The sequence below is a fragment of the Lolium perenne genome, chromosome 2 (genome assembly GCF_019359855.2).
Source record: "Lolium perenne isolate Kyuss_39 chromosome 2, Kyuss_2.0, whole genome shotgun sequence".
Taxonomy (NCBI): Eukaryota; Viridiplantae; Streptophyta; class Magnoliopsida; order Poales; family Poaceae; genus Lolium; species Lolium perenne.
In genome coordinates, this window is record NC_067245.2 from 10,758,338 (window position 1) to 10,776,855 (window position 18,518).

Here is an 18,518-nt window from a genome sequence, read left to right on the forward strand (position 1 = left end):
TGATATAACCTTGTTATTAATAACATCCAATGTTCATGATTATGAAACTAATCATCCATTAATCAACAAGCTAGTTTAAGAGGCATACTAGGGACTTCTTGTTGTCTACATATCACACATGTACTAATGTTTCGGTTAATACAATTATAGCATGATATATAAACATTTATCATAAACATAAAGATATAAATAATAACCACTTTATTATTGCCTCTAGGGCATATCTCCTTCATTCACGGCAGGGTAGAGTTGGCTAGTAACTGCCCTTATGATTGCCCTCTTGAAAGAGAGGAATGATTCATACCATATATCCAATCTCTATATATTCAACGCGGCTCCTTCATTTGAAACGCTAAGCTTGAGCAATTTATGGGGTTACAGAAGGAAAATTTAGCAGACAACATGGCGCTTGCATACGATGTTGTGTGGAACTGGGAGTCATTGGGAAATACGGTGTTTCTAGTTTTAGGAGCAGAAGCACCATTCGATCATGTGGTGCTCTTTGTATGGCTTGGCCATCCGTAGTTGGGCACCTTTGCGGTTTGGGCTGTCGAAGGCGCCAACCCAGCTACAAAGTTCCTCAAGATTTAGCGCATAGACCATGCCAACGGGATACTGTTGTGATGAAGGTGATGTAGAGGGCAGCCGCAGCACTGCTTTGTCTGCCGCCCTCTTCCCTTCTGTATTTCTCTGTGCGAACAATATCTTGCTATCAGAAGAGGTGAAGAACACCAACGGGTGAGAATCCATATGTAATGTCAATGAGATTTTATTTTTCAGCGTTACAACTGCAGGCGTTTTCATTACCTCTCTGTAATTTGTACCATATATCTCCGCCTTTCTCCTGGCCTCCCCAATAGTTCTTTGAGAGTGAACTTTTCTGAGAAGCATACCCATGCCATGCAGCTTCAGAACAGGTTTGGTTCCTATGGGGCCGAATTTACATCCAGTTTGATTGCAAAACAAACGAACCTTTCTAGGAGGTTGGAGTCAATGGAGAACTTCATATGAAATGCAGTGCACGGAATCCTTAGAAACAAATTCTTGCATGAAAAAAAAGTTCTAAATATTCCAGATTTCCTACGAAAGCCTTGGCATTGAAGAGAAGAATATCATTGCTCACTTTATATATCAAAATCAACGATAGCATATCAGATGATCATTGTCTCGTAGGGTTCAATACTTCACGATCTTCAAAAGCAGCGATAGCATATCAATCATTGTATGCAAGCTGCCCAACTCGGTTTGATTTCATGGAAGTTCATGTAAGCAAATGATAGACTGATAGCCTCCTTGGCAAAACCTTTCACTCGTTTCGATATGTATGTTACAGCATGCTCAGGCGCTTACAAGAACCTGTCGACAGTGGCTGCCAAGACGGTGTCCGCGATGGCGCCGATGACCGTCTCCTTCCTCTCGCCGTTCTTGAAGATGAGGGTGGTGGGGATGCTCCTGATGCCATACCTCGTCGCCACATCCTGATTCTCATCCGTGTTCACCCTCAGACACCTCAGCCTGCCGGCGTAGGCCTTGGCCAGGTCTGCAATAATCGGGTGCATCAGGCGGCAGGGTCCGCACCACGGCGCCCAGAACTCGACCAGAACCGTCGTCTCGCACCTGAGGACGTCCTCGTCCCATGTTTGTTCCCCTACATCGCCCACTGCAAGCGCAAACACATGCACATAAGGCGAGATACATGGACCCAACAAAAAGGGCAAGCAATCATGGCAGTACATAGATTTGTGTGTGTTGTTGGAATTAATCACCCATGCGTGCACTGAGAATATCGGTTGACAGACAGAGTCCATGGACTGGCAGCAAAGACAAGAGGCGGTAGCAAAGGCCTGCGGTTTTTAGTTGCACTAGCTAGAACCATAGTAGCCATATTCCTGGTACAGCGGGAACGAGAAACGGGAACAGGGGACGAGATTCAGTGGCTGGCAAAACTAGGGTACGACGAGGGTATACATCTCTCGAAAGATTATTCAATGGAGGAAACGTGAACCCACCGCATTCGGTACGACGAACCCGGTACGAGACGGTGGATCCTCAAGCTATGGAGCGTATGATCCTTGGATCCTTGCCTCAGCCTCATGCAAAAAAGAATGGCAGGCGCAGAAACGGGCAGGAGGAGGCGTAAAAGCACAGGACACTAATGTCGATTGATTGATTGCAGGCCCGAAAAAGAATCCAATTGATTGATTCCATGGATCATGGATCATGGATCATGTCGTAGTAGTTGCCTAATACGATCAGGCTCCCATGGGCCTTCCCACGATTATCGCTGCTTTTGAAGCATGAAACTACCACACACGAACGCTGAATGGGGGTGCTGTATAGGTTTTCCGGAAACGCGTACCGGCAACCGAATCTTACCGTATCCTATCTCGTCCCCGAACCCCGATTCAGTACAGCGATTCCGATTCAGGGAACGGTATACCGTTTCCGGTTAATATGGCTAGAAGTAACTAGTGTTGTGCCAATGAACATCAGCCAGTTTATAATCTTCTGGAAAAACTTACTACTCCCTCCGGTTCAAAATAATAGCCCAAAAATGGGTGTATCTAGGCTCCCTCCGGTTCAAAATAATTGTATCACCCATTTTCAGGAAATTATTTTGAACCAGAGGGAGTACTAGTACAGTTTGACACTAGAGTGGGAGGACAAAAACAGGAGCTTTAATCTGTTACATGGGTATGATACTCCAGCTGCAGTATAACTCCAAAGTGAGACCCTGCTTAGACAAAAACATGCAGTGGAAATGCACTACCCACGATTATCGCTGCTTTTGAAGCATGAAACTACCACACACGAACGCTAAATGGGGGTGCTGTATCGGTTTTCTGGAAACGCGTACCGGCAACCGAATCTTACCGTATCCTATCTCGTCCCCGAACCCCGATTCAGTACAGCGATTCCGATTCAGGGAACGGTATACCATTTCCGGTTACTATGGCTAGAACTAACTAGTGTTGTGCCAATGAACATCAGCCAGTTTATAATCTTCTGGAAAAACTTACTACTCCCTCCGGTTCAAAATAATAGCCCAAAAATGGGTGTATCTAGACTCCCTCCGTTTCAAAATAATTGTATCACCCATTTTCGGGAAATTATTTTGAACCAGAGGGAGTACTAATACAGTATGACACTAGAGTGAGAGGACAAAAACAGGAGCTTTAATCTTGTCACATGACTATGATACTCCAGCTGCAGTATAACTCCAAAGTGAGACCCTGCTTAGACAAAAACATGCAGTGGAAATGCACTACGCCGACATAACTCAAATGCCGAGGCCTTGTTGCGTGCAGAAACACAGAACGCAGCGAACTTTTATCGGTGATCACACAGACAGAACTGCTCTGTTTTATATGTGTTTGCACGAATACAGCAGGCGGAATTTCATTTCTAATTGCTGAATACTATAGTAGTAAGTCGATGAACGAAAGTGCAGCTAGCTATCACAGTTTCAGCATTGTATGAGTGGAATTTCAGCATTGCTGGCATGACAGGTTGTGAAACGAGGCAAGATGAACGCGTCACACACAAAAAAGAACTAAACTGGAGTTGTGGAGCTAAGCTGGTAAATCAGGGATCATGGTAGTATTTTTCCTATGTATCTATAGCTGGTGGCATCACATCACATATAGAAAAAAAATTAAACTGATGCAGCAGGCAGTCGTCGACACAGAGAATGCATTGGTTTTGGGACCGAACGAATCTGTCTGTGCGATTCACAGTTTGGCATCAACTGATCCTGGAACGAAATTTACCGTGGTCCGTAGCGGAGGAGGAGGGGTCCTTGGCGGCCTTGCAGCAGGGGGCGACGGCGCGGCGTCCAGCGGAGGCGGCGACGGCGCCTGTCAGCCGCCGCCGCGACGGCTGCGGGGGGATGAAGGAGCCGGCAAGGTGGTGGCGGAGTAGGAGGGTGTTGGGGCCTCGGGTGGCGGTGGAAGCCCCCGGAGGAGAGGGCGATATCGCCGCCGTCGCCGGCATGGGATCGTAATGGGAGGGGAGAAGGTTCTGGAAGATCGATCTGCTCGCTCTGCTGACGTCGCTTGCAGCGGTTGAACTAGGGAAGGCATTTCGGTGGAAAGCCCAATCAGTAGATGATTAGTAACGTTAAATTAATTATTACAACAACAAGGGCGTTTGGTCTAGTGGTATGATTCTCGCTTTGGGTGCGAGAGGTCGCGAGTTCGATTCTCGCAACGCCCCTTAATTTTTTTTTTGTTTTCTCCTTTTCCCCTCATAAACCATTTTCTTTTCCCCTTTTTTATCCACCCTCCAATTACTAGAACCATCATGAAATATAACTTCTTATAAGCATGTGATATTGTGTGGAGTAGATATACTTTGTCAAACTTTACAAAATTTAATTTGACAAACACTACTATGCACGTACTATATTGAGTATGGTATATTGCGATCCAAATTCATAAAAGGTACATTAAAAAAAATCATAAAAGCCGCCTAATTTCTAATAAGGGGACCAAGATCGGTATGGATCGTCACAGACCAAGGTTATCACCACTCTATATACCTCTTTGTAAGCTGCCGCACAAGATAACTTAAATATGTGAAATTCGCGGCATTGTGTAAACTCTTCATCACGATAATGCAGTTTTGCTAGCGCTCGTGATTTTTCCTATCCTTGTTGGAGGTATTTTCCACGTTAAAATTGTTGTGTTGCAACATGGTTTGATCTACGCTTCTGCTTTTTGTTTGTCGTGATTGTAACAGTAACACGAACCATGCTCAAGAATGAGTCTATTCATTGAATCGGAGAAGCACCACCTCCAAAGCAAATTTCTACCACGAGATGGTGGACCATCACATCGGGCTTGGGGTAGGACCGTAGGAGGGCATGCACGTGATAGAGGACCCAAAGGCCTTCGATGTTAGCCAAGCCGTCGAACAAATGGACACTTTTTTTACAACAACAAATGGACACTTGTTTTGTCGAAAACGCCACGTGGCTCCAATGATGAGAACATATCATAATTCCACGGTTTGAAATTTGTAAAAAAAAATCGTAATGGAATAGAGGTACTTGATCTCGTGCTTGCGTGCATGTAGCTAGGAGGTTAATTGGAAGATACTACGAGGAGAGGAAGATACATTTAACAAAGGCCAACGTGGGGCGTGGGTTACGGACTTACCGCATCTGTTGACAGGGACGGAGCCAGACTTTAGCCTTAGAGGGGGCAAAATCTTGTTGGAGGGGGGAGAATGGCTTAGAATTACAAAGGGTGAGCATGATTCTTAGGAAGTTTATGAAGAAAATAAGTTTGTTGGGGGTGGCTGAGCCCCCCCTCGTCCCCCCCTTCCTCCGTCCCTGTCTGTTGAGACAGCTTAAGACACGTGGATTACCATATATGGCTTTGTACACTACTCCACCAGAAAGTGAAGCTGCGTATTAGTGAAAGAGGCAAGCACACAAGGTTAGGATTCTATACATGCAAAAGCTTACAAGGCCAAAAAAAAATGGTAAGGTTATGAGTCACACAGTTCATCAATGATGTCTCGTCATGCAGATGAACAGTATTATCATCACCAAACTGCGGATCACAGGGTATTCCTACTCCCCAACGACAAAATGATACACAGCCAGAAACTGGAGTGTAGTGAAATATTGCCAAAACCAAATGTTTCAATGAGCATACATAGTGAAACAGATAACACCGGTTACACGGGCAAAGCAAAATACCATGAGTGTAAAGGCCACTGGTAGGGGCAGACACCATGTTTTCATAGTATGCACCAAAAATCAATCCATCTCTCCACAGAAATTACTAACATCGGCCGAGAACCTCAGCTACTGAAAACGGGTCCTGGAAAGAAAAATTCGCCCCAGTTTTAAAGCTCCAAACCTCACCTCCATCAGGTCCGTTACTACCCAGGACATGCACTTGGCAGGATTTACTTGCCATGTTTCTAGAACTCCTTCTCACTTTGGAAAACGCCACATCTTTCAAAAATGGTGTGAAACTTGGATTGGCCATCACAATAATTGCGGTCTTCAGCACCCGTGCACTCCGAAAGAAGAACTCGAGGAAGCCAACCTCACTTGGCTCCCCTTTGAACTCACGGAGACTCATCATGTTGACACGCGAGACGATATTGTCAATGGGACCTGACTCCTCCCAGAACTTGAGGGTGAGGTTACCAGTGGGTTTATCACATTTTTGACTCTGCAAAAATGATTAAATCAATCAACAGTTGGGAAAAAGCATCTGAGGAAGGTTGGCTCACATGGTGAATGCAGGAAACATCAAAATATGTTGTACAACACATACTAAGCAATGCATACCTAGATGCCAGATCTGATAATGTTGGGAGAAATGACAAATCAATACTTCCATGCATCAACATCAAGTAGCCTACTAGAACAGAAAAAACAACTGTGCTGGTGTATATGCAGTCCTTAGTGTGAGAACAGAGTACGGTCTACCATGGAGGTCCTACACACATAATTGGTTTGCCAGAAATATTCTTCAGAGAAAATTTCCAGATGTCAGCCATGAAAACATAGCAACTACTTACACGAACAAGTGCCAATATTGTGCGATTTACTTATTAGTACCATCAATTTGGTATGTGTCGTTGCCTAATCGACGGTACCTCGGAGGAGGGATCCTCACGAGGGGGAGAAGAAGTAGGGGCCATAGGGCGGAGTGCACACGGGACGGTGGTACGCGAGTTACCCAGCTTCGGAACACCTGCACGATGACAGGGCCTACTGCTGCTTGTCTAGAATTATCTGGGCGTTTTCGCGTTGTTACAATGAGTTGTGATTGTGCCTCTAGGGCTCCCGGGATCCGGCTTATATAGGCGCTCGGATCTAGGGTTTACTCGGAGAGTCCTAGCCGGAATACAAGTTGCCTAACTACGGTACAAAGTCTTGCCGTGTACGTCAAGGATCCGCCTTCCTTCTCGGTCACGCTGGATCCGGATACTTCATGGGCCTTCACGGATCCGGCCTCCTTCGTAGGTCGGTTAGGATCCGGCTCCTCGTTCCTGGGCTGGACGTCATCCTTCATGATCTACAGCAACTGGGCCGCCCGATGGGCCACATGCCTCGCCACCAACTACGGGCCACCCGGGCTTGCCGGATCTTGGCCACGCCGTTGATATACCCATAAAGTATACCCACAACAGTAGCCCCCGAAGTTCTCCGAGATTCATCATTCCTCCGACTTCATTCAGCTCGGAAACGAAGAGAATCTTGAAGAGCTTCAAAACTTATTACTTGATTCCGGGTTCGCTCCTCCGGAAATCCTTCATCTTCAGATCATGCGCAACAACAGAAAGTCCACTTTTCCCGCGCACAACTTCCTCGTTTCCCGCGCTAAATTTTCGCAGATGCAAATCTTTAGCCGGAATCTTCGGGAGTGCATGGTTAAGTTACCTCCACGTCATTTTACCGCACTTGACCTAAAACACGTGTCATCCATCCAACGGTGCAACCGTTCCGTTTCCACCGTCGGATCCGGATCCCGAATCTCCACGCGCGGCCTATAAATACCCCGCAGCTCGGTAAATCCTCATTCTTTCACCTCTCCTCACCACTTTGTCTTCCTCCTCGCGCCGCGCCGCCCGACGGATCTCGATTCCGGCGAGCTTCGCCACGGTGAACTTCGCGCGCCGCCGAACCAGGACTCCCCTCGCGCCAAGATTCCTGCGGTTGAACGGGATTTTCTCTCCGCCGCCGATTCGTGGTCACGCGGGGCGGTTTACTTCAAGTCCGGCGACCTCGTCTTCATCGGAGCTCCGTCGAGCCACCGCGCCATTAGCGGTAAGTGCGCCGGCCTCGTAGAAGATAGACTTAGTGTAGAAGAAAGATTAAGTGATCCGGGTACTCAAACAATTTGTATGGGCGCAGCCGGAAGCATGCCACTCGATTCCTCGCACTGTACTGGTAGCTCTCCGAGTAGCCCGGATCCCAATCAAATAGAACCCATATGCCCGGATCCCATATCATTCCTGCCACCATATGTTTCCGACATTAGACTAGCTCAACCTTTTTCCGCATCTTCCAGCACCGCTCCAAGCCGGATCCCTTCCCTTCAAGAGCTCCAAGAAGAACTCGAGGGACAAGCTCGGATGGCAGCAAAAGTGCAGGAGGCGGAAAACAAGAGGGCGTCCAAAGCCCGGATCCGCGAAGGAGAGCGGGGTCAGTGGTGGCCTTGCGCAACTACCAATGTGGAACTTAGAGAGCTCCAGAATGAGGGCATGATCTCCACACATTGGAGTTTCACTCGTGATTCCGACGTCCCCAAGCCAGAAGCCGGAGAAATTGTTATGACCAAGGCTTGGGTGGAACGCGGACTTTCACTTCCCTGTTCGGAGTTTTTTCTCTCCGTCCTCAACACATACGGGCTCCAGCCCCACAACATCTGCCCAAATTCATATCTCCTCCTGTCCAACTTCGTGACTCTCTGCGAAGGACACCTTGGGATCCGGCCAGACGTCAAATTATGGCAGTTCTTTTTCCGGGTGAAGAAAGAAACCAAGGACAAAGCAATGGTGAACTGCGGAAGCATGGCGTTTATGCTCCGCCCTAGTCGCATGTATCCTCCCCACGACTCGCACGAATCCGTCCGGTACTGGAACGCCGGATGGTTCTATGAGAAGAACGCCTCAGTTCCGGATGTCCACAAAGGCCTGCCCCAGTTTATCAACGAACCTCCGGAAGAGCTTGCAAGCTGGAGCTTCGTCCCTTCGCTCGCCCAGACCCCGAACTTGGAAAAGGCTGCGCGGAGAATCTCCTGGTTAGTCCACGACGGGCTGACCGGAGCCCAGCTCACACTTAGCTGGTTTTCCCGGAGAATCCAGCCTCTACGCTACAACGCGCGCCTGATGTGCGCTTATACCGGGGCGGATGATCTTCTCCGGGTTACCCGCCACGATCTTCCGGCCGACTCTCTGAAGAGGAGACTCAAGACGCTGGTAAAGATTCCGAGGGGCCAACAGGTCCCAGAACTGATGAAGGATATATACACGAACGACCAATGTCCTCCGGTAAGCTTTGTTCTTCTCGTTGATTCAAACTTCGCAAGTTTTTTGATGTTATCTCTAATTTTTGTTTATTTCTTCCAGCTCAACACTTTGGCGGAGGAAAGCTTCCGCACCATTCTTCGTAATCCCGTTAGCGGCGACGCGGCGGAGGAGGCTCCGGAAGACGATGAGGAGGAAGAGGAACAGGCACCCCGCAAGGCGGCCCCTCGACCTACGAAGCGTCCCCGCGCCAAGGCTTCCGGCTCTGAAGCCGGAGCTAGCGGCGAGGCCTCCGCCAAGAAGCCCAAGACCACAAAGCCACCTCCGCTAGACTCGAGGAAAGCGGAGCGTGCGCGCCTGAGGATGCTTTCAACAGCTGGCCAACGCACGCGCCCCATCATCCCCGGCGCCCCGTAAGTTTCCGAGTATGGTGCGATTTTATCTTGACGAAATTATTCCTTATTCGATCCCTTTCACTTGTTTGCAGGAATCCGAGTACCGCCGCCACACGGACCATCAGCCAAGAGCCTATCACCAAATATATGAAAAAGTCTCCGGCCGTTGGTCCTTCTACTCCAGTTCCGCCAAGTACCTCCCACCCTACTCCTCAACCGTCTCCCCCTCAGGCTGATCCATCTCCCCCTCCTGCCGCAAACACTCCACCAGAAATAATTCCGGTTAGCAGCGAGAATGTGGGCGGAGAAAATCCTAAGGCCAAAGGCCCTGCCCAAGAAGACGCGGAAGTACAAGGCCAAGGAGAGGCTGAAGTCACTTCTTCTGAGAAGGCTGGAGACGACGCTGGTGACATCGTCGTTTTTCCGAAGAACTTTGGAGATCCGGCTGACACCACTTCCACCCCCAAGGCATATGCTACCAAGTTTTTCAACAAGCTGTCCGAGGCAGAGAAATGGGAGCTTGAACAAGATCTACTCAACGCCATGCTGAACAACGCCTGGGGGAAACCTGATTCCGCGACATCGGAAATCCAGGATTTCAAGAAGAACGTCGGCCAGTTCTTCGACAAGCTCATCTGCAAGCAAAAGGTACTCCCCAGTAGCCCCCAAGCATGTAGGCGGAAACTCAAAAAATAGTTAGCGCTTAGATGCTTAGAGAAAGATTACTTCCGGGAAGATTTTTAAATTGGATCAGTAGCTGACAAGGTATCAACTTGTCAATGCCTATGGATTGTAGGCTAGGGTTTAGTTAGAAGTAGAGGGCAAGTAGATCTCGAAGGTTTCAGCCGAAAAGTACTCGACGATTATGAAAATTAGGGTTTGCAGATAATGATTCGATGATCTCCTCGTCCCTCGACTCCCCCTTTATATAGGAGGTGGAGCCGAGGGATTCGTGTAGTACAAATTACAGAGTCCGGGACGGTTTCTAACTCATCCCGCCAGATTACAAAATAACACTTCCTATTACAACTCTATCTTTCCTTAAATACATCTTGGGCTCTCGAATCCTCTTATTCTTCGGGTAATGGGCCTTCAGTAAACCCCGGGTACTATCTTCGGCAAGCCCATTTGGGATGCCTATGTCAGTAGCCCCCGAGATTTTGCTTGAATCGTAGAGTCAGGGAAAATCTCCACTGTTTATTTTTATTCAAAAGCTTTAACCTTTTTATACTTCTTCATATAAAATTCTATATTGTACAGGGATAATGGTAGTTGGGGCTAGTTCATCGACGGATCGTACTAGTTAATCGCTCCGGTGGCAATCCGCAAAAACCTACTTCAAGATCACGTCCCTGGACATGATCTCGGGATACTGGTGTAAACGTCGACAGTGCCGCTTAAGGTCTTACCATTACGAGTCCAGTCAAATTTATCGGGTACCTAACGCGTCCGTTAGATTTTTTCTTCGTATCTGTTGATACGGATAAAAGCGCAGAGCGATCTTTAGCGATGCCACGCCCGAGAACGGATCTGGGGTCTTACCTTCACAAATTTGCGGCATTCAGAAATTGATCGCAACTTTAGCGTTCTGAGAATATATTGTCGAGTGCTTTTCCGGCTGTTGGAATGGCACATTTTATCGAGTCAATTTTGACTTATATTGTTCTCCCGATGGGAGTATATGTAGAGTTAATTATAACTCGAAATATACTCTCTTGCTTTTCTATCTTTGATTTTTGAACTTCATCGGGTACGCGAACAGCGTTCCCGATGGGAGTAGCTCCGAGGCTACAGCCAAGAACTTGTGCTTGGTTGTAGGCTCAACATTTTAGTCCACCTTGTCACTATATTGTTATTATGTCCCAATATGATCTTCTCTTTATCTCTCGGGTGCGCGAACAGCTCCCGATGGGAGTAGCCCGAGGCTACAGCCAAGGACTTGTGCTAGGTTGTAGGCTCAACATTTTCTATATTGCCATACTCGAAATTTTACTTTTTGTCGAAGTAGCCCCCGAGCATTTGGGCAAAAACTTGTATTTGGTCAAAGGCTCCCGAAGTATTCAAATAACTCCTCTCGTCGCCAATCTTTTCGAATTCTTGTCGGCATGCTTCAAATTTACTTCATCTCTATTTAACGATCGTGATTTTTCTGCCTGTGGGTCCATTTGCTTCTTCCACGTTGACACGTCGTGCAAGTGGGGGACACACGTCCTCCGCTTTTCTGGCGCACGTACGGTAACGCTTATCTCAAAAAATACCTTTTTACCCTTTTATCTAGAAGATTTCTTGTCACCACACGATTTCTTCATCCAACGGTTCATCGCTTCACCCGATTCTTATATAAACCTTTCTTCAACCTCCGTGCACTCCCTCGCTTGCGCCGCTGTCTGTTTCTCTTCGCAAAGCTTCCCTGCGCCCAACTCTCTGTTCTTCCACACTCACGATCCTTTGCTTTGCCCATTGCCGTTGATGCCACCGCGCACACGACTTACTCGCCACGACACGCCGTAATCCAAGATGGCCGCCAAAGATCTTGAGTGGGAGAGATCCAAGATCTCCAACCAGGATATTAATACGCTGAAGAGGCTTGGCCTCATGAAGAAAGAAGACGCCATCCGCTTTCCTAGCGAGGAGAGCTACCCCAACCCTCCAATGGAGTATCGGGTTAGTTTCGTTGATCACCTTATCCGCGGCCTGTCGGCCCCAATTCATGATTTCCTCCGCGGCCTTCTTTTCGTTTATGGGATTCAACTGCACCAGTTGACCCCCAATTCCATCCTTCACATTTCCATTTTTATCACACTTTGCGAATGCTTCCTCGGAATTCCAACTAATTGGATTCTGTGGAAACGCATTTTCTGCCTCCGCCGTAATGGCTCTCACAACGCCACCTATAACATAGGCGGCGTTGTTATCTGTGTCCGCACCGCTGTCCATTACTACGACGGCCAGTTTCCTGATTCTGTCCAAGGATGGCGCAACCGATGGCTCTACCTTCCCGCAGAAAATGCCACCGACGTGGAGCACCCCATAAGTCCCTTCGACGGAAGTGCCAAGATCCAGCGCCGCCGTTCCTGGGACGCTGAAGCTTCCGAAGAAGAGAAAAAGGCGACAGAAGCTCTTATGTCTCATATTCATCAGCTCCAAAATACTCGAGGCAAAGAACTATCTGGTGTTCAAATCACTGCCTACTATCTTAGGATTAGAGTGCAGCCTCTTCAGGCTCGCAAAAATCCCCTTTGGACGTATTCTGGTGAAAACGACGCCAACAGAATCTCCAACGATCTTTCTGTAAAGGACTTGGAGAAATTGGTTCGAAGAGTTTCTCGACTAGCCAAGAAGGATCCTATTCCCTCCTCTTGTCGAGTAGAACCATACAGTGCTTCCAATCCTCTTCCCGAGGTATTTTGTCTTCTCGAGTTTTTGTCTTGTTCTAAACTTTTCCTTGCATCTCATTGTATTGGTATCTCGCTAATTTTCTTTTGTCGCTATTTTCTTGCAGAACCATCCTACTATGGCTTCCCTTCCTCCTCTTCCTGAGGATGGAGAAGTCGAAGAAAGGACCATTGTCACGGATGATAATCAGGAAGCTCCATCTTTTGTGAACGAACCCGTGGATTCTCGAAAATCTGCGGGTCATTCTGAAGATACTTTATCGGCACAATCTCCTCCCCCCGCTGTCTCTCCAAGAGGCAAAAGGAAAAGGAACGATGTCGAAGATTCCGGCACTTCCAAAGCCGAAGAAATTGATCCTTCACGTCAGAAGGCAGCTTATGATCCTTATCTTGGATCCTTCATCAGCTCGTAAGTCCTTTTTACTTTTCTTCTTATTTCTGTACTCGAAATGTTTATCTTGTCTTGATTTTAAGCTGTCGATTTTTAACCAACAGTGATGACGAGGAAGAAGTACCAAGTGTTGACGTGGCTCCTCGAACAAGCACGTCACATACTGTACTTGCCTCAGACACGCTAGTTGAAGGAGAAGAATCCTCGCCTCCTCAACAAAACGTCGTCACCACAACTCCGCCAGGAAGCCCCCTTGCTCCTTCACCAAAAAGGACAAGGGTTGAAAAGATTGTTGAGCCTGCCCCTCAATTGGGCAGTTCGTCGACTCTGCTCTTGGATGATGTAAGTTTGTTGATATCTGTGTTTCCCCTATGTTGCTTTTTTTTACGTCTTCACTCTCTTTTTCATGTCGGTGCTTCTTTTCCTGCGTTCTTCTTTAATAGCCCATGATCAAAGAGCTTCTCCGCATTGGGTCCCAATTTATTGGGTACCGTGAGTATGCTAGCAGAGCCGAAGGTAACAACTTTTATACTTGCCGTTTTTCCTTGACTTTTTGCTCCTGTTGCTTGTCGCGATTTTTGATCTTTCCTCTCTCTCTTTTTTATATCTCGACAGAGAAACTTGCAGAGGCCACCAAACGTGCCGACGCGCTTGCTCAAAAACTTGAGCAAAGTGAGGCGGCTCGTAAGAAAGCCGAGCTTGTTGCTAGTGAAGCCAAAGCCGAGGCTGATGACGCTAGAGCAAAGGCTGCTAGTGTCGAGGGATTGCAGAAAAAACTTGAGGATGTCAGAATCGCCTTAGACGAGCACAAAGCTGCACAAGCTTCTCGTGAACAAGGAATCCTCAAACGTCTGAAATCCCAAAGTCGACGCACTTTCAGTAAGTTTTTTGATCACTTCTATTTTTACGAGAGTCACTATTTTTCGTTGTTTGACCCACATTTTATTTCCTTGGCAGACCAAACAAACCAGGAATTTGATCTGTCGAATCCTGTCGACGACCCTCTCATTGATGCACTTTCCTATCTGGAGCTGCATGGGTCCGAAATTCGTGAAGGCGTGGCCAATGCTAATGCAGGATTGTCGGCGTTGTTCCCCTACTTCTTCCCGAAGAAAGAGGAGCCCTCGACTTTCCTTAATCTCGCCAAGATGTTCAATTCATCAGAAGACCTTGGACTGAAGATGCGCCAAGAAAATATGAAAATTGCTGTCGAAAGCACTGTCGCTTTGGTTGTTAACAGTCAACAGGCTGTTGATTGGACGAAAGTTGGCGACACCGGGCAGATAGAGCAATCAAGATGGAGGTCGTTGATTAAGGCAGCCAAGCCCAACACGAAGAAGATCTTGGCCTATCTCGGGATCAAACCAGCGTCGACTCCTAGCTCATCAAGGCCGGAGGTCTAGTTGCATGCCTCTTTATTTTTCTTTCTATGTTTCTTTTGCTCTTGTCGCCAAAGTAGTCATTTGGCGACACGTACTTCCTTAGCTCCACTGTAATGCCTTTGTAATTATTCCGAGAGATCAATGAAAACTCTATCTTTGTTTGTTGTTTGATGTTGTCTTGTCTAAATTTCAGTTGATATTTGATAACTATACTCCGTCTGCCGCTCCTTCCAATATTTCGCCCTCTTCTTCTCGCTCGAGGGGAGCTTTTCTTGTAATCTTGCACATCGAAGATACCTTGTCGCAAGAACTGGACGAACTTCGACAGCAACTTCAGTATGCGAAGAAGCAAACACTTGTGATGATGGAGCAATCTCGTAAGTCATCTGAAGCCGAAAAAGTTGCTCTTCAGCAAGCTCGCGAGGCCGTGGCTGCTAAGGAAATTGCTGCTTCCGAGGCTGAAAAGGCGACCACTCGAGAAAATTTCATGCTCGAATTAATGAATGAAGCCAGTGCAGATATGTCGGGTATGCTTGCTTTATCCTCCGATATCTTTCATCTTCATGCTATGTCTCTTAAAGGTTTCCCCTTCGTTGTTTTGATAGGTTCCTTTGCGATCTTTGCCGAGGAAGAGAGGGTAAATGCTAGGACGAACCTCCTTGTTAACCTTTCCCTGGACCATGGTTCTTTGTTTTGGGCTACCCCAGAGAGGACCCGACAAATTGTCAGATTCCAAGATCGCACCTCTCAAACTCGCGATTTCCTTGACTTCTGTACCAAGACCTTGTCCATGGTTTACAACTCCATGTTTCCTCGGAACGTCCAACCAAAAACTCTCCCTGAATTGGTGGAAAGATTCAAGGATGCTGGCAGTATCCATGATTTTGTCAAAGATCAACTGGTAGCTGGCGCGGATTTGCTCTTATCATGCTCCGGATCTGCCACTCAAATCTTGACCTTACCCAAGTTGTCGCGAAAGTTCATCAAAAGGTAAAACGTCGAAGAGTTGGTGTTGATAGGATTAACACGAAGGTTACGCTTTGTAGCCGAAGAAATGATTGAGGACCTTCTTCGGATGGACGCCGACTTTTTTGCCGATGGCCATTATGCCGATTTTCTTGGCGCTGCTCCTGAAGAAAACAGAGTTACTCTTGATGACATATTGAATCAAGACTAGTTATTTTCCTCTTGTAGATATTTCTTTTTTGTAACCCATGACTATGATTATATTGTGAAGCAACCACTATATTTCTATGTTTGTCTAGCCCCCGAGTGTCTCGGTGACTCTTTACTATATTTGTATATTTGCGAGGTTTTGAACCAAGGCATTTATATATTTATGACGAATATGAGCCCCCGAGCTTTTTTATTGAGTACTATTTTGTATTTTTATTGACTCACGAGGTATTTTAATACCAAGGCAAGGCTTTTCTTTTGTCGATGAACTATATTGAAATTCGTCGGAGCAGAGACTTTGATCATGTCGATAAGGAAGAAAGGTTATATTGATACTATCTTTATTATATTGCAGCACCGCGAGCCCGCCTCATTAAAAACCTTCTCCGGCCCCACTCGGTGCCCCGAAAAAGGAAAAGAGTGCGTCTGAAAACTCGCGGGCGTTTCAGTACTTTGAAGTTTTACAAGGACTATATTTCGACTCTAGGCGTAGAACCGCCTAAGTTGCGCCACGTTCCAGGGGTTTGGCTCCTCCACCCCTGTCTTATTGTTCTTTATCCTGTATGCTCCTCCTCTGATTACTTCCGTGACAATGTAAGGGCCAAGCCATGGTGACTCGAGTTTTTCATGACTTTTTTGCGTGAGCCGAAGAACTAGGTCTCCCACCTGAAAAGATCTTTGCCGCAAACGTCGATCGTGGTAATTCTTCGAGTCTGTTGATATTTGGTTACCCGAGATAGTACTTCATCTCGAGCTTCATCAAGTGCGTCGACGTCATCTTCTAGCGCTTTTCTCGACACTTCTTCGTCATATTCCACGACACGTGGAGAGTTGTGCTCTATCTCGATTGGTATCTTTGTGCTCCATGAACCAGGAAAAACGGAGTTTCCTGTGTTGCTGTGTTTGGTGTTGTTCGGATGCTCCACAACACGCTTGGTAGTTCTTCTGGCCAGGTATGTCGAGCTTTTTCCAGTGGTCCTAACAAGCGCTTCTTGACGCCATTGCAGATTATACCATTGGCTTTCTCGACTTGCCCATTGGTTTGAGGATGTGCAACTGACGCAAAGTGCAACTTGATACCCACCTCTTCGCAATAATCTTTGAATTCGTGGGATGTGAAGTTCGCCGTTGTACGTGACGATGCTTTGTGGGGCACTCCAAATCTGAAGACGAGGCCTTTTATAAATTTTACTGCGGATGCTCCGTCTGGTGAATTTATCGGCTTCGCTTCTATTCACTTTGTAAATTTGTCGACAGCTACTAGCATGTACTCCTTTCCTCCTGGCCAGGATTTGTGTAACTTGCCCACCATATCAAGTCCCCATTGAGCAAAAGGCCATGACAATGGTATTGGTGCTAGCTCTGCTGCTGGAGAGTGAGGTTTTGCGGCAAACCTTTGACACGCGTCGCAAGTTCTTACTATGTCCTTGGCGTCCTCGATTGCTGTCAACCAGTAGAATCCTGCCCGAAAGACCTTGGCTGCAATAGCTCGACTACTCGCGTGGTGGCCACATATTCCTTCGTGTACGTCCTTCAGAATAATTCTTCCTTCTTCGGGTGTAACACACCTTTGCAAGACGCCTGAAATACTTCGCTTATACAATTCTCCTTTGACCACCGTGAAAGCTTTGGAGCGTCGAATTACTCGTCTTGCCTCAACTGGATCATCGGGTATTTCTTTCCTGAGGATGTATGATATGTACGGCTGCATCCACGGTATCTGTATCACCATGACCAGGTCCTGATCTTCTTCTTCTTCCTCTTGCTTTTCCTTGGTAGCCCCCGAGGGTTTCTTCTCCTTCTTTTTTGATTTTGTCGACTTGGTGGATCTCTCTGTTATCTCTTCCCAGAATACACCTGGCGGGACTGCAAGGCATTGCGACCCGATGTTTGCAAGAACGTCGGCTTCGTCGTTGCTCAATCTACTAATATGATTTACTTCGCATCCTTCGAACAACTTCTCGAGCTCGTTGTACACCTCCTTGTATGCCATCATGCTATCATTGACTGCGTCACATTGGTTCATAACTTGCATGAGCCACCAGCGTGAGTCGCCAAAAATTTTTAATCGAGTTGCGCCGCAGGCTTTCGCCATCTTCATCCCGTGTATGAGAGCCTCATATTCTGCTTCATTGTTAGATGCGTTAGGGAATGTCATCCGAAGGATGTACTTCAACTTGTCGCCTTCAGGTGATATGAGTACTACTCCTGCGCCACTCCTTCTAGTCTTTTGGACCGTCAAAGTTCATGGTCCAGGTTCTCGACAAATCTGGAGGTCTGTATTTTGCAACTCCATCCACTCTGCGATGAAGTCCGGCAGATTTGCGACTTTATTGCTTTTCTTTTTCATACGTGATGTCCCGAGGGAAAGTTCTATTCCCCAAAGGGAGACACGACCCGTAGCTTCGGGTTGTTCGGTATATTTGACAAGGGAGCTTCATTGACCACTATGATCGGATGTGCCGAAAAATAGTGGCGCAATTTTCGTGCTGTCGTGAACACTCCATATGCTATCTTTTGGTACTGAGGATACCTTTGTTTTGAGGCGATAAAACTTCGCTAACGAAGTATATCGGCCTCTGCACGCCGTGGAGTTTTCCTTCTTCTTCCCTTTCAACAACTAGCACCGTGCTCACCACTTGAGGCGTGGCTGCGATATACAGCAGGAGAGGTTCCCTTTCTTTTGGCGCCACCAAAATTGGTGGTGTCGAGATTGTGCGCTTCAAATCCTCGAAAGCTCTGTCGGCTTCTTCGTTCCACTGGAATTTATCTCCTTGCTTTA

The 18,518-nt window shown here is 47.1% G+C and overlaps 2 protein-coding genes and 1 non-coding gene across 3 annotated transcripts in view; 1 reads left to right on the top strand and 2 right to left on the bottom strand.

Annotated features, from left to right (window-relative positions):
- Positions 1-1,097: 1,097 nt before the first annotated feature.
- LOC127331144 (uncharacterized) lies at positions 1,098-4,062 on the bottom strand. Its single transcript, XM_051357204.1, has 2 exons — positions 3,771-4,062; positions 1,098-1,660 (listed from the first exon to the last, which is right to left on the bottom strand). The coding sequence occupies exons 1-2, from the start codon at positions 3,991-3,993 to the stop codon at positions 1,347-1,349; spliced, it is 537 nt and encodes a 178-aa protein (XP_051213164.1). The 5' UTR covers positions 3,994-4,062; the 3' UTR covers positions 1,098-1,346.
- An 81-nt stretch (positions 4,063-4,143) lies between these two features.
- On the top strand, positions 4,144-4,215 carry TRNAP-UGG (transfer RNA proline (anticodon UGG)). The gene has a single exon. It is a non-coding gene; the product is annotated as a tRNA-Pro (tRNA).
- A 1,373-nt stretch (positions 4,216-5,588) lies between these two features.
- LOC127331147 (F-box/FBD/LRR-repeat protein At1g51370) overlaps positions 5,589-18,518 on the bottom strand; it is a 30,098-nt gene continuing 17,168 nt past the window's right edge. The window contains exon 3 of the mRNA XM_051357206.2: positions 5,589-6,191. Coding sequence (XP_051213166.1) covers positions 5,793-6,191 — 399 coding nt within the window. The 3' untranslated portion in view covers positions 5,589-5,792. The remainder of the gene's footprint in view (positions 6,192-18,518) is intronic.

Coding starts and splice junctions, on each gene's coding strand:
- LOC127331144 (XM_051357204.1), bottom strand. CDS start 3,993: ATGCCGGCGACGGCGGCGATATCGCCCTCTCCTCCGGGGGCTTCCACC. Junction 1,661..3,770: donor CTCCTCCGCTACGGACCACG/GTAAATTTCGTT, acceptor TTGCGCTTGCAG/TGGGCGATGTAGGGGAACAA.